We start from the raw sequence: 15594 nt of genomic DNA, 5'->3' as shown, positions 1-15594 counted from the left end.
CCCTCTTCTACTTTGTGGAAGAACTCCAGAGTAACTAGGCCTCCATTAAAGTATTTTCCATTAATATACTAATGACAGGTTTGAGTTGCAAAACACAGATTTCAGCCTCCTGTCCCCTCTGCAAAGTTTGTGGGTATTTGGATCATGCTGGAGTTTAGCTCAGCCCTTTACAGAGATAGGAGAAAGCAAGAAATTTGAATCAGGATCCGGGGTGTGTGTGTGTGTGTGTGTGTGTGTGAGAGAGAGAGAGAGAGAGAGAGAGAAACAGGTGGACTGTGTAAGTGGAAAATCAACCTGTCAACAACTGTGAGATTATCAGCTGAATCTCTATGGTCCAGCTGCATTGCTTTGAGATTGGATTTTTCAGTGTATATTTGCCTGGTGTTTTATGTGTCTGAAGTTCTGAACTGTGCTCTCAATTCATTTTAGAGTATTAGCTCCCTGAGGCAGTGATTGTATTTTTATTAAGTAGTATCACAGTAGCACTTAGAGGTCCCAACCAAAATCAGGGCCATGTTGTGCTGAGTTCTATATAGGAGACAGTCTATGTCCCTGAAAAGTTTACAATCTAAATAGGTGAAACAGACAGAGGGTGGGAGAAAAGAAGTATTGTCCCCATTTCACAGATAGTAAAGTGAGACACACAGAGTTTAACTGCAGACCGCAGTGATGATGATCAATACGTGTAAGAGTAGCAAAAGAGGGCATCTAAAACCAGGGTCATGCTGCTTGGCTTGTACCCTGTATTGGCAAACTGTCTGATGGACAAACTTCAGACAACTGGTTTTTTTCAATGCATCACACTAACAGAGAACTTACATTACAAAACAGAAAAAAAATCTTGAGATTAAAGGAGCTGCATTGAAATTGTGGGGGCTGGATCTGAATCCAGACTCCCCCGATTTCAAGGATCATTGGATCTGTTTTCTGATTCTGATCCATCATACAGAGATGGACCTGAGTCTAGAAGTTTGGCTCTAGACCAATATCTGAACTTCCTTAAAGTTTGCAGAGGGTTTAGCTATGGTGTTCTGGTTCAGGTCCATTTTTTAACAAAGAAATATTTTTGGAGTTAAATTACTATGTGGAAAACAAATCAAAACACACAAAAAAAGAAACTTTTTTGCCCTCCTAGGTTGTCCAGGGGCCAAGAAGAATGAGTTCCTGACCAGTGTACTGGATGCACTCTCCACTGATATGGTCCATGCAGTCTCTGATCCATCGTTGTCTTCCAGCAGGTGGGTTCTTTTTGGGTGATGGGAAATGGATCTGGAGTGTGCACTTTTAAAAAGAGTTCTGATTGCATTTGGAAATTTAAAAAATAAAAAAAGCTTTCAAGCAGCAATTCTATTATTCCATGAAATGCAAACAGATTCCATTAGAATTGTTAGGGAATGTCTCTTGCAAAAATATCATGGGCAGAAATCCACAGGGCAGAAACTTAAAGCCTTTTTGTTTTGGTGTCTGAATTCTCACCAGCAGTACAGCTACTGGTCACATAAATCACCCCACTACTAATTTTTGTTTTCTTACTAAACTTCACTTGAAGAAAGTGGGTGATTTTCCTGCTTTCCATTCTGCCTGTTTTTTGTCCTAAAAATAGATGTCTAAGTACTATCAATCTTCATGCTTCTGGATACAAGCTGCTTGCCTACTAGGAGTCAGGAAGGAATTTACAGTATTGCACTATTCAAACACATTATGGGGATTGTGTGCTTTATTTAAAAATGTCCATCATGTGTCACAGCTGGAGTCAAGATACTGGACTACACTGACTATCTGATCCAGTAAGCCATTGTGTTTTGATGTTGCACTCCTTTCCATGGTGACTTCCTTCACCCTTTTATTACTATCTTCAGATTTTCCTTAGTCTGCTTCAGACTAAATTAGTGGATTAGGACCATATCTTGCTAACCAAAGTCTCTTAAGCAAACTAACCAGTCATTAGATAAGAGGGAAATTCCTCTCCTGGATCAGTAACTGGTTAAAAACTTAGGAAACAAAAGGTAGGAATAAATGGCCGGTTTTCACAGTGGGAAGTGGTAAATAGCGGAGTCCCCCAAGGTCTGTCCTGGGACTTGTGCTGTTCAATATACTCATAAATGATCTGGAAAAGAGGGTGAAGTGTGAAGTGGCAAAATTTGTATGCAATACAAAATTACTCAAGACAGGTAAGTCCAAAGCTGACCACAAAGAGTTACAAAGGGATCTCACAAAACTGGGTGATTGGGCAACAAAATGGCAGATGAAATTCAGTGTTGCCAAATGTAAAGTAAGCCATATTGGAAAAAATAATCCCAACTAGACATAAAAAGCGATGGGGTCTAAATTAGCTGTTACCACTCAAAGATCTTGGAATCATCCTGGATAGTTTCCTGAAAACAAATGTGTGGTATCAAAAAAGTTAACAGAATGTTAGGAACCATTAGAAAGGAATAGATAATGACACCACAAGTATAATAATGACACTGTATAAATCTATGTTATGCCCACACCTTGAATGCTGTGTACCATTCTGGTTCTCCCACCTCACAAAAAGTATATATTAGAATTGGAAGAGTTACACAGAAGGACAACAAAAATGAGTAGGAGTATGGAACAGTTTCCATAAGAGGAGAGATTATAAAGACTGGGACTGTTTAGCTTAGAAAAGAGATGATTAAGGTAGAATATGATAGAAGTCTATAGAGTCTTGAATGAGGTGGAGAAAGTGAATAGGGAAGAGTTATTTACCCCTTCACGTAACACAAGAACCAGGGTCGCCCAATGTAATTTGTAGGCAGAAGGTTTAAAACAAACTTAAGGAAGTGTTTCTTCGCACAATACAGAGTCGATCTATGAAACTTGTTGCCAGGTATGTTGTGAAGTTCAAAAGCATAACTGGGTTCAAAAAGGATTAGATAAATGTATGGAGGACAGGTCCATCAATGGCTAGAAGCCAAGATGGTCAGGGAAGCAACACCATGCTCTTCCAGGTGTCCTTAAATCTCTGATCGCCAGAAGCTGCGATTGGACTACAAAGGATGGATCAGTCGAAACTGCCCTGTTCTGTCCATTCCCTCTGATGCATTTGGCACTGGGCACTGTCAGAAATGGGATACTGTGCTAGATAGACCATTGGTCTGATCCAGAATGGCCATTCTCATGTTCTTGGTTATACCCTGGCAACTCCATTGACTTCAATGGGGCTTCCAAAATGTAACTGAAAGCAAAACCTGACTTTCAGTCTAGAATTTAGCATGCAGCATCTTGAAATAGCAATGAGAGTGGGAGATGCTAAAAGAATATAATGCTCAAAAGCAAAAAAGTCAGTTAATAAAGCACCTCATTTGAATCTCTGAGGTGGGGATTTTAAAATAAGCTATGGGAAGAAAAACGGTAACTTCCATTTTTCACTGTAGCATTTGCAAGTGTGAAGTTTCAATTCATAAATCTTAAAAGCGGCTTTTATGCCAAGTGGAACACTGTTTCCTTTCTTTTAATACAATGTAATCTCCTGCCGTCCATACACCTCAGATGTATTTTTTAGCAAAGCAATCATTCTATGACCATTCCTCTTCTCTCTGGAGAAGCCAGAGCTATTCTAAGACACCATGGCTTCCAGCCTCTGGATTCCACAACACACTCATTCAATATTTTTCTGCGGTAACCATGTGTCTTCTGTGATTGTATACTGAAATCATAACAGACAAGAGTTAATTCCTGTACTTCTCCTTCTTTATGGTAGGAAGATATTTTAGCAGCAGCATCTTTCCTAGAGAAACAGGAAATTATGTATATTTCTCTTTATTCTCATCTGCCTGTCTGCATTTTCTTTCTGACACTGGCTCCTGTTAGTGTTCTTTGTATCATTATTGGCTTTGTGTGTATTTGTGTAATGGTGCCCTCTAGTTGCTGCATCACAGAATATAAGGGACCTGCTATTGTTAGCCTCTGTGGAAGTTCTTCTTTAGTTTAAGTGGTAGAGACTTGGAATTTTCAGCAGAACCAGAATTCCAGTCCCAGCTCCCCAATGTGTGATTTAAAGTGGTCATATTTACAATGTTTGCACCAATATGAACATTTTTACTGGTATTCACCATCTAAGAACTTTCAAACCACCAAAAAATTTAAGCGTGATCACTGTATAATAATGGTGTTCATTTGCAGTCCTTGTAAAACCTGCACTTCTCAGGACATCAAGAGCTAGTCACAAATGATTTCTCAAGTCACTCTACCTCACTAAAATACTCTTATCCACTAATACTAATCTAACAATTCATAAGCCACATAAGAGGACTGTGTGATCAAATGTAACGCTTAATGTTCTGTTTGCATTGCAGGCTTTCCGAACCTGATCCAAATCATACTCTGGAAGAGAGAGTGGTCCACTGGTATTTCAAACAACTTGATAAAAATTCCAGTGGTGACATTGGCAAAAAGGAAATCAAGCCATTTAAGAGATTCCTGCGAAAAAAGTCAAAGCCCAAAAAGTGTGTGAAGAAGTTTGTAGAATACTGTGATGTGAACAATGACAAATCCTTATCAGTTCAAGAATTAATGGGTTGTTTGGGAGTAACAAAAGAAGAAGGTAAAGCAGACACAAAGAAACGCCACAGTAAGAATCTTTTTTAACTATCCTTTTAACTAGACTTTTTAATCAGGCAGAGATTATTGCTGTATTTGATAGGACACGGCCCTTGGAAGCCCTGCAAAAAGTATAAAAAGTGCTATGGCAACAATGACTTGCTAATAGAGGTTCTTTAATTCATGTGGTAGGGTTGGCGCTTTTGTATCTGATGGTCATCAGTTCAAATCTCATCAGAAGCAATAGCCTCACTCTCTGAAAACTACATACTAACTTGTTGACGTTATTATTGCATGGTAGGAAGGCAAAGAAAGTAAGTTAGTGCTAGATTCCACTAGAAGGCCAGTCCAGCAGAATAACAACAGCATGTTCTAAGTTGAAAATACATTTGCTTGTTCTTTGGTGCCTTGCTATGGAAGGAAGTATATTATTTCACTTTCTAGAAGCTATTCAAGCCATTTCTAGAGCACCACTGAAAGGTTCTGAAGAAAGTGTGTCCATTCCTCCATCAGGGAAATGGAATGGTTTCTGGTACACTTTGAGAATTGATGGAGAGAGAATAAAATAATTGAAGATCCTTGGGGTGCTGAGGAATCATCCACAGCATGCCTGAGGATGCTGGAATGTCAGAGAGAATGTCTCTATTGATACTTATTTTGCATTGTAAGAGGCTGTAGTTAAAAGGTGAATGGGGGTGTTTATACAATTTGCTTAATATTTTTAAAAACGTAGAAGAAGGACCCCTGTCAAAGACCGTAAACAAAGCTCTTACAAATGTGATAAGGAAAAAGAGGAACATGCTGAATGGGAAACTTCTGTCAAAAACAAATTTTTCCCCATACTGTTTTTATTCGTGACCAGACACTGTAGGTCAGAGAAAATAGGGTAACAGCAGTAGACTGCACTCATAAAGGAAACTGACTATTAGCTGACAAATGGGAGTTTTTAAAACATACCATATCCAATATGTTTTCTCTGGGTTTAATAAATAAATAAATAAAAATGAGGGCTTTTCATCTGTACAACAGATCGAAAAATCGCTGAGCAAAGGTGGAGAAGTATCATTATCCCAACCTTACAGAGGTCCAAATTGAAATATGTTAAAGTTAACAGTCTGGTTCTCATTTACACTAAGGATGCTATACACTCCTCTGGCAGTGTAAAAGGGCGCAAATGTAACAATTTACCCATTTACATCTACTTTAAGGCCCCATTGCACTGCCTGGCAGTGCACAGCAGCCTTAGTATAAATGAGGATCACTAAAGCCAGGTCTAAACTATAGACCTATATCGATATAACTGAAAAATCCACACCCCTGAGTGACGTAGTTATACCGACCTAACCCCCCATGAAGATAGTGCTTTGTTGATGGAGAGCTTCTTCTATCGACATAGCTACTGCTTCTCAGAGAAGTAGATTAACTACACCAATTAACTACTCTCAAATATAGAAGCATCTTTATTAAAGTGCTACAGATGCATCAGTGCTGCTGTAGTGCTGTACATGAAGACAAGCCCTAAGTGATTTGACCAAGGACACACAGCAAGTCCTTGACAGGGCTTGGACAAAAGCCCAGTTTTTCTTATTCAGTCTCCTATGCTCTGCCTAATGGACCACTAAAGACCAGACCATCAGTAGGTTGCCTATTTTAGCGTATAACAAATAGTCTAAATGTCAGAGGAGACAGATATGAGATGAATGAAATTAACTATATATCACATATATAGCCAAGCTCAAATTTATGCCTATAAAGAATAAAGATTTTTCATAGATCTCTCCAAAAATCCTCATTGAAAAACCAAAAATGTTAATGAAAGAAAAATTCCATTGCTATAAAAGAAAGTTCACTTTTGCATTAGAACACTGAAACATTTCCATTTTAAAACCATATATTTTTGGATTTTGGTTGCTGGAAACTGAAACTGTTGGTTTTCTGTCAAATCCAAAATGCCAAAGAAAATTTGACAAAAAAAAAAAAAGCTGAAATTTTTCATGGGTGAAAAATAACTTCCCCACTAGCTCTAATTATCTTAAGTTTTTGTTTTTAAAAATAGGTTCACCCTTAAAATTAAAAAAAAAATTAGTTTGCACAATTTGGGGAACATGTCCTGGCTGATAAGCCAGTGGCTTCACTGAAATCAGAGTTACACTGGCGTAAGAAAAGGGAATCAGGCCTGATGTGTGCAGGTGATTCCATAATTCTGAATGGGAGCTACATATGCCATATGGGGGCCATTTCTTCTATCAACAGATATAAAACCAGAGAATCACAGTTCCTATCTTGGTTCACCTTGGCTCCAGAAGGAAGCAACTTCCAGCAGCCATTTACAGGGTGCATGTTTCTTCCCTCTTACACCAGCTCAGCTCTGTTGGTCATCATGTTGCGAGTTAAAACCAAGGTTCCATCTATTCCACACCCTTCTCCATCTACTCACTTCCGAGGTTGGGGGGAGTTGAGGTCCCATGAAGCTTTTCTCTCTGCATTCAGATCAGCAGTCTGGATATATGCTTCTGCATTGGCACTTAAGGGCAAGTGACATAATTGCCCTTTATAAATTAAATCATAATAATCTCTGCTGGGTGGTAGGGCAAACACTGTTGTGTAGTGTTTAAAAGTAAAAGGAAATGGCTCCAGACAACCATTACTTTTCCGTGCTCTTTGTTCTTGAGGGAGATTAGAATAAAATTCAGAGTAATAAATAAATGAGTTTGAGATGTCCAACATCAAGTGAGTAGATGACAACATTCACTAAACAAATATCAGATAGTTACTGGGAAGGAATCCAGTTATTCAGCTCTCAAGTCACTGCAGTAAAGAGGCAGCTTTGTTATTTCTCAATAAGGAAAATAAGGGAAAGAAGAAAATGCACTTTGTAGTGAGATGTTGGAAACAGAGGATCTCACTTATGAAAAAATATTAAGTTATATTGCTCTTAAGTATGACATTTCATAATGAGGGCTTCCTACTGTCTTAGAATGCTCTTATTTTTGCCATAAGCAATACAAGTGAAAATACAAGTAGGCAAATGAAAGGGAAAACATTTTCATGTAACATTATTGAACTAGCCCAATGGAAGTTCACTGATTTATCTCCATATGTCTGAAACTAAACGTAACCTTATCACTAGTCATAGTATCAGTCAAGAGAAAAGTCACCGCATAATATTGTGTAACGAAAACTAGGTGCTTTGTCCAAGATCACACAGAGTTAGAGTTAGCAGTGGGATTAGTAATCAGGAGTCTCCTGCTGCTGTGACCACATTGCTTCTCTGTCAAAATCCATCTGAACAGAAAATTAGTGATCAAGTCTGTCTTGTAGCCAAAACAGTTGTTCAGCCACCTGGAAAGTTTGTGATGCAGAGCATATCATTAATGATTCCTCATTGCTCATAAACACCAGACTATGGCCCATTTCCAACAGTTCCTATTGGTTAAAAATCAATGATTCTACAAAGTTTTTCTAGGGTCTCGTATGTCTTCACTGCCGGTGGCAAATTTGCCGCCGTCAGATCAATTCTTCAGGATCGATTGAGCGGAAGTGAAGACTCGCACAATTGATCCAGAAGTCGATTTAATAGATCCACCCCCAGAAAAAAAGTAACCTGTGCCGATGGGAGTGCATTTCCTGTCGACGCAGCAAAGTGAAGACACTGCGGTAAGTAGAAGTTAGGAAGTCGACAGAAGATATGCAAGTTACACAGAGTATCTCCCATTGACTGCCACCGAATTTCCCAGTCAGTGTATACCAGGCCTCTGAGGAGATGCCAGGTTTCTTCTCCACCCTATCCCTCCTTCATCTGTGTTACTGGGTATTTTCATAGTGCTGCCAGTTTAGATGAGACATTCCACTACATTTTGGTTTCGTCTTTGAGCCCTGTTCCTGTATTCCAAATTGTTGCATTGGAGTGGACAAGAAATACAGGATTGGAGTAGGTGTTTCAAAGGCAGCAACTAGAATGGATACAAGATTTTGCACTGTGGTGACAATTCTTTGATCAAATTTACATTGCTGTACATTGTAGGCAGACAGCCCAGTAAAATCTCCATTCCACTTCAGCTGCATTCTCTAGCCCTTATAAAGCAACCATTGCAATATTCTGCAGGAATGTGCATCACACTGCTGATTACCATGTTACTGTGGTGGTTTTAACTGGAGAGCACCTTAGGGTGTTATTTCTGTAATAGGAGAACATCATTTAGCAACTAACAGTAAGTAAAATGTACTCAATATTGCACAGAAACAACATGTATGCCATTTTATGACTTTTTTTCTCTCTCTCTCCTCTACCAGCCCCAAAAAATAATCCTGAAAGCACTTCCTCCAACAGGCAGGTCAGTAGTGAAAAGAGCTGTTTCTGTTCTACCTCTTCATACTGTATTTTTCAGCTGTTATCGTTTCAGCCTTAATGCTACAAATACTAGCCAGTGTCATCTGACACTGTGACCCGGTTGGAAGGATTCCCCATGGAACTGTTCAGCAAACAGCCTTGTTAATTAGACTGGTTGAAATTTTCACTTGTGCAGTGAGCCCACACAAAGCCTATGCACTTAAGCCTCATTTAGGGCTTATCTTCACTAGCAAAAAGGTGTGTTTTTAACCCACCTAATGTAGCCAAGGCAGTTTTAGTTTTAACACATTTGCTGGTTGAGGTAAGCCTTAAGTGGGAACTGTGACCAGCTGACACGTTATAACTACAGCTTCCCTTGTCTACAGTAAGATTGTAACAAACGCCAATACCACACTTTTTTCCTAGTGAAGAAAAGACCAGTCAGGGAATAAATGAGGCCTTGGTCTCATGAGTTCTTAGCACCAGGCTGAATTCTACTGCCAGTGGTCTGAACACCAACAGCTTAAGTTCTTAAGTTCTGACAGTGTGCTTGGTGTTGTACAGGAAACAAAGTTATAGACTCCCTGCCCAGCAGACATTACAGTCAAAACAAGACAGACATTGAACAAACAGAATGCACTGGAAAGGCCAGGGGAGGGAATAGAAGGTTGCTTTTATGTATTTGTTTTTTGCATGCATTTATATTTATATATAATTTAAAATTAACAATTCACTTCTTGAGGGCATCATGGATAGAACTGCCAGATACTTCTACATCAGAACACCACAAGACAGAAGCCATGTAACCATTTTTAATGCACACAAGACAGAAGCAGATGATGAACTGGCTTTTAAATTACTAATGAAAATACATTATTTAAAGTAATGATCCAGGGAATTAAACAACAGCATTAAATCAGACATAATGATCATTGTCCAATAAAAGGGGCATAACTGTGGTTAATTAATGACCACTTGCCATCTATTAGAGAGCTAGATTTGTCAAAAAACAAAACAAACAAACAAACATCGTGAAATTCCTATGGCATTCTCCAAAGCTATGTCAGATCTCTTTTATTGCTACTAGCCAATTTGTTGCTTATTTTATCTCTTGATTTGTTTGATGTTAGGCGCGCACTTCCTAAGGCAAGCTCCACATTTGCTGTGGGTTTTACCAGAGATCTCCGACTCCTGCCTTTGATGGAATGTAAAATGTTCTCACAGCTCAAGAGATGTGATAAGCTTCCATTTGTTTAAACAAATGTTCATAGTCTTAACTTTTTAAATCCTGCCCACAAATCACTTACATTTTAAACAGGGCAGCCTGAAAACAAGGACTATGGCAGAACTCAAAAAAATGTTCAAAGGGCTATTTTAATTACATAATAGCAAATATTGGCACGTGTGTGACACTCAGGGCATAATGTGCCTTGCTCTCCCCTTTTCCTGTAATTTGATTCTAACATGTAGCATCTATAATGAAAGCCCTAATGTTTCTATTTTAAAAGCTGCTGGTGAGAAATGATAGTCTTGAATTAAGGTTGCCCATGCAAGCCATCTGTTGGCAGTTAAACACTACAACAATGCAAAGCTACAAATGCACCTCTTATGCAAACAGCGGCTTTCATCACAAAAGCTTGCACTTGAAAGGAAGCCATTGGAAATGAACTAATCTGGTTAGGAGCTGCTCAGAAGAAACCAACTGCCTAAAAGGGAATGATCAAATCAGCCACTTGGGAGATGGGTAATTGAACAGGAGCCATCATGGGAAGGACCACATCATTGCCCTTCTTAGTTTTTTTTTTTTTTTTTAAATTAGAAGAATGAACAAAGCATTACCCTATATTCAGTAATATACATTGTGTGTAAGATACAGGCACATACACCAAAATCTATGTAGTTTCATGTGTGATTTTTCTATCTGAAATAAAATATTAATAGATCTCAAGGAATTAGCTTAGTGGCCACATATCACTTTCTTTATTCACATTACTCACACACACACTAAAGTCAAATATTCTGGGGTGTATTAACAGAGGTGTCATATGTAAGACATGAGATAACTGACCTATTCTACTAGGCACTTATAAAGCCTCAGCTGGAGTATTATGTTTAGTTTTGGGCACTACACTAAAAAAGATATGGATAAACTAGAGTTGGTCCACAAGAGAGTAATAAAAATGATTGAAGGTTTAGACGACCTCCCCTATGAGGAAAGGCTAAAAAAAACCCTAGGTATGTTTAGTCTTGAGAAAAGAGGCCTGTGTGCGCACCTGATAATTTTCAGAGATGTGAAGGGCTGTTATAAAGAGGACCATGATCAATTGTTCTTCATGTCCGTCCACCCAGAGTAGTTCAAGAAGTATTTGGCTTAATCTGCAGCAAGCAAGATTTAGGTTAGATATTAGGAAAACCTTTCTAACCATAAGGGCAGTTAAGCACTGGAATAGGTTACTTAAGGAAACTGTGGCATCCCTGTCACTGGAAGTTACACAAACACCTGTCAGGGATGGTTTAGAATAGATATACTTGGTCATGGCCCAGCACAAGGGGCTGGACTAGATAACCTCTTTAGGTCCCTTCCAGTTGGACATTTCTATGAGTCTATATCAGTTAGAACCATATTAGGAAAATATAAACATTACAACTCCACATTTTCTTTAAAAGGACACATGGAGCCTACAGGAATTTACAGTGAAACTGCAACTGGTACATAAGGCACCTGCCAGTGGTCCATTTCCTATGTGGCACATGCCACAGAAAGCAAATTACAGGGATCTGCAACTTGCATTGGTGGGAAGATTCATTTCCAGCTTGTAGTCCTGACTTACTAAACTCTTAGTAGGATAGGCCCACACTATCTCAGAAGTCGTGTCTTCTTCCAATGTGAAGTTGACTGGTTAATGAAGCTTAGAGAAGAAACTCAACACCATAGCTGTATAAAAGGCAGCACAATATAACAGATAAAAATATGGGCAAATAACCAAGAGAAGCTTCTAAGGAAGAAACCCAACAGTTCTCTCATTTCTAACTCTTGCTGCACTTGCTCAGAAAGGAGTTCTCCAGAGCTCTTTGCAAGAAGAACAGCAGCCCCTTAGCCATGTAGTATCCATATAAGGATCCAGATTTATCCCACCATGACAGCTGTTATCTAGAATTTTGTGTTTAGCAGAATCCAAGGATGCCATAGATAGAAAGTTGTGAAGATGTTGCTTTTGCCACTCTACAATATCTGCATGGACAGCAAGACAGACTGTTAACTCTTTGGAGTAGGGACAGTTTTTTCATGTGTGTTTGTACAGCATCCAGCACAATGGGGCCATTATCCTGACTGGGGACTATCACTGGAATATAAATAATAAGTGTTTGTATGTGAATGAAATTACTTGCAGGCATCACTAATAATATAATCTTTTAAAAAAATATCTTTTCAGCAAATCTCTAAGAAGCAAGGGTGAACAGCTTACATATCCAAGGCAGATCTCTTTGACATGTGGGAGATTTCCTCACCAAAAGGCAATAAAAAACAACCATAGTATTTGCACTTTGTACTTTAAAAATGTAAATTCACCTTGTAGAAATGAGGTATTTAAAACAGACTTTTTTTTTTTAATCTGTGAAAATGTAACAGCTAGTTTTGAAAAATTATCACATACAATGTATGTGTCTTCTTTTGTCGTATGAAATCTGTATGTGTTGGAGATGTAAAAGTTTGCATTTAAACTTTTTTTTTAAGCATCTTTCTTGCAAACACTAACATAGAAACTTAACTCTAGGTATCTTGGTTTCAATAGTATGCCTTGTTTTTCCTTACCAATACAGTCATTTAAACATAGCTATGCTGAAAAACTGCTTAATTTAAGATCTGCTGTATTCACAATTTTGTCCAAGCAGTGTTGTAGATTTTATGTTTCCAAGTTCAAGGGAAGTGTGAAAATTGCTGTCAACTCATTTCTTCAGCCTCTAAGTAAATGGATATTTCCCACTGGTGACATTTTTTTTTTAATTATCTTGCTTTCCAAAGGTAATGCAATGAGAATGCAACCACTAAAGGAATCCAATAGCTATTCTACAGTTAGGACTCTTGTAGAAAAATGTATTTAATCCCTTTGAGGTGCCTTCCATTATAAATTTTGTTACGGTTTTTGTTTGTTTGTTTTGGGTGTATGTGATGGTGGGTTGGGGGAGGGGAGAGGTATACCTTTTGCCTGAATTAGTCATGCAACCAACTGAAATGCAATATGATGGATCATCATGTCACTCAAATTAGGCTCTGCAAACATGTCAAAATAAGGCAGCAAAGGGGCATATTTGTTCAGTATTGTAAATCTAATTATGAAGAGACAAGGAAGGCTAAACTGACTTGTCTGTCTTTTGTTTTCCTACACCTGGCTGAGCTCCCATCCGCTCCTTGGGGTGCCACAGGGGCCACTAGAAGGTAAAGTTATCACTCAACAAATTATGAATAGTTGCCTTGGGCATTCTCCTTGCTTTCTGGGAGAAGTTCCTACAAGTTTCCATACCTTTTCTGTCATGTTTTCCTCTCTCACTCTTCTTTCTTTATTTTGGAGTGCCTTAAGGGAACAAGAACTTGCAGATGTGAACTAACAGGGAAGTTGAAAAAGGCTCAGACCTTGAACAATTAATTATAAGTAATTGAATGGATCAGTGTGTTGGTAAATGGACTGCTGGGCATCTAAAAAACTTAACATGGAGGGGTGGCACATTTCAATGAGCAGCAGTTTTATTCCATTTTGTTAAAATAAGTTGTGTGGGACCTGCCTTGTGAGCAATGTGTAGATTGGCTCGTCATAACGATGATCCGACTCAAACTCACATTTGAAAATTCTTTGTTGCAGAAACAAATGTTTCTTTTAAATTCATATGTGAATATATGCTGAAATATTGCTGCAAGACTGTGCATTAAGAAAGTGCTAAGGTGGTTTTTTTTGGGGGGAGGGCAAAATGCAAATGTGTGTTATCTTTGTAAAAGCATTTTTTTATTCAAAATTTGATATTCTTTTATAAGGCTAAACTTTGAATTTAATCTTTTTTTAGATTAAAGCTTATTATGCTATCAAACCTGTTCTGCTTGTTTTTCTTCTATGACATGAATAGCCTTCATCTTAAGAGACAACAGAGGCTAATGAAGTAAATCATTTCAAATCTTTCCTCAAAACCCACTTCTTTTCCACCATTGACCCACACTCTCTACCTACCAATCAAGATTCTCAGACATTCCCCATCTCTGTGGTTTCTACACACCTTCTGATGCAGCTTAATAAGAACACTTAATGATTAAACAGAAATATAGATCAAACACATTGATGTTTGGTGTATAATGTTGACATTATATACAAACATCAATGTGTTTGATCTATATTTCTGTTTAATCATTAAGTGTTCTTATTAAGCTGCATCAGAGTTTCCATTTCAACTTCCTTTTTGTTCCCGGGTTCCTTGCGCTTTATTGGTTCATGTCTTATTTACACTGTAAATTCTTCAAGATAGGAACTTTTGGCCAGATCTTCAGCTTGTCTGTAAAATGCACACTTGAGGCGGTGTATAAGTAAAAATAATAGACTCAGTGCTGGAAGGTTTTAAGTACTCAACAACCCCCAAGAAAGCTCTGCAAGTTTGGGCCCAATGCTTCTAACAATAGCATTTGTAAATAGGAATCTGAAACTACATCACTGCGCTCTTTAGAAGAGATATTATGTGTATGTAATGGAACAATCTTCCATTAAACTTTCCATGACATGACTTTTTTTTTTTTTTTAACAAAAACAGGGGTGAGAATTTTTCACTAGCCATTTAAGTCAGCTTGTTTGCAGAATAGTTTTAGGTGCTTTTAAAGTCTTAAATAAATGTTATGACTGTTATTCTAAATATCCAAAGAGTAGTATGGGATCTAACAACATGACTCTTATGAAAGTCAGTGACTAAATCCTCAGAAGATATTTGAAAATGTAAGGGATTATAGTCATGTAAATATTCGCCTGCCAGAACCGTAGTTTGGTTTCAGTGCCCTGCAACTGAGCCATTATAAACAATACATAGTTCTTAAAATTGTATTTAGAGCTCAGCCCAAACCAAAACCCATGATTGGTAAGATACCTGAACATCAGGGAAATTCACTGCTGGTCCCCCATATATCTGTTTGGAGACAAGCCTAGACCCTTAATGTATACATTCACAAACTGGAGTAATTCAGTGTTGCTTGGGCCCTCTAGCTGTAACCAAACATGTCCTTGATCCAACAAAGGGATCCATGTGGATAGATTCTGAGGCCCCCACACAGCATCATTGACTTCTATGGGACCCCATGTGGCTCTGCGGGGATGTCTACACTTTGAGCTGGAGGTGTTATTTCCAGTTTGAGGAGCCATACCCGCACAACCTTTCATCAAGATAATGTTATAAAAACAGAAGTGTAGCCATCCAGTGCAAAGGGCTAGCCTCCCAAGTATATGCTTAGCTTGTGGGATGGGTATGTATTCAGCTACCACAGAGCTAGCCACCCGAGTCCACACCCATCCAAGATGCTAGTCATGTGCTGGGGAAGCTAATCTCTCCCGTCATTTGCACCATGGCAGCTGAGTACGTCTGTCCAAGATGTGAGGTCTGTACTGGGGAGGCTAGCCCCTCCCATTGCTTAGGGGGCAGTGGCTACCTTTCTATTTTTAGAGCATTAGCTT

The 15594-nt window shown here is 38.6% G+C and overlaps 1 protein-coding gene across 4 annotated transcripts in view; it reads left to right on the top strand.

Annotated features, from left to right (window-relative positions):
• Positions 1–13978, top strand: part of SMOC2 (SPARC related modular calcium binding 2) — a 179974-nt gene extending 165996 nt beyond the window's left edge. For 2 of the 4 annotated variants that reach the window (XM_067535904.1, XM_067535903.1), the window contains exons 10-14: positions 1136–1238; positions 4323–4597; positions 6820–6900; positions 8860–8900; positions 12331–13978. In XM_067535904.1, the coding sequence (XP_067392005.1) occupies positions 1136–1238; positions 4323–4597; positions 6820–6900; positions 8860–8900; positions 12331–12354 (524 nt within the window). In that variant the 3' untranslated portion in view covers positions 12355–13978. The remainder of the gene's footprint in view (positions 1–1135; positions 1239–4322; positions 4598–6819; positions 6901–8859; positions 8901–12330) is intronic. The other 2 variants (XM_067535906.1, XM_067535905.1) reach the window with 1 other exon arrangement.
• The last annotated feature ends 1616 nt before the right edge of the window (positions 13979–15594 follow it).

The sequence above is a fragment of the Emydura macquarii genome, unplaced genomic scaffold (assembly GCF_026122565.2).
Source record: "Emydura macquarii macquarii isolate MOO-44397 ecotype Brisbane River unplaced genomic scaffold, CSIRO-AGI_Emac_v2 contig_3517, whole genome shotgun sequence".
Taxonomy (NCBI): Eukaryota; Metazoa; Chordata; order Testudines; family Chelidae; genus Emydura; species Emydura macquarii.
This window is presented reverse-complemented; position numbering and strand designations above follow the sequence as displayed.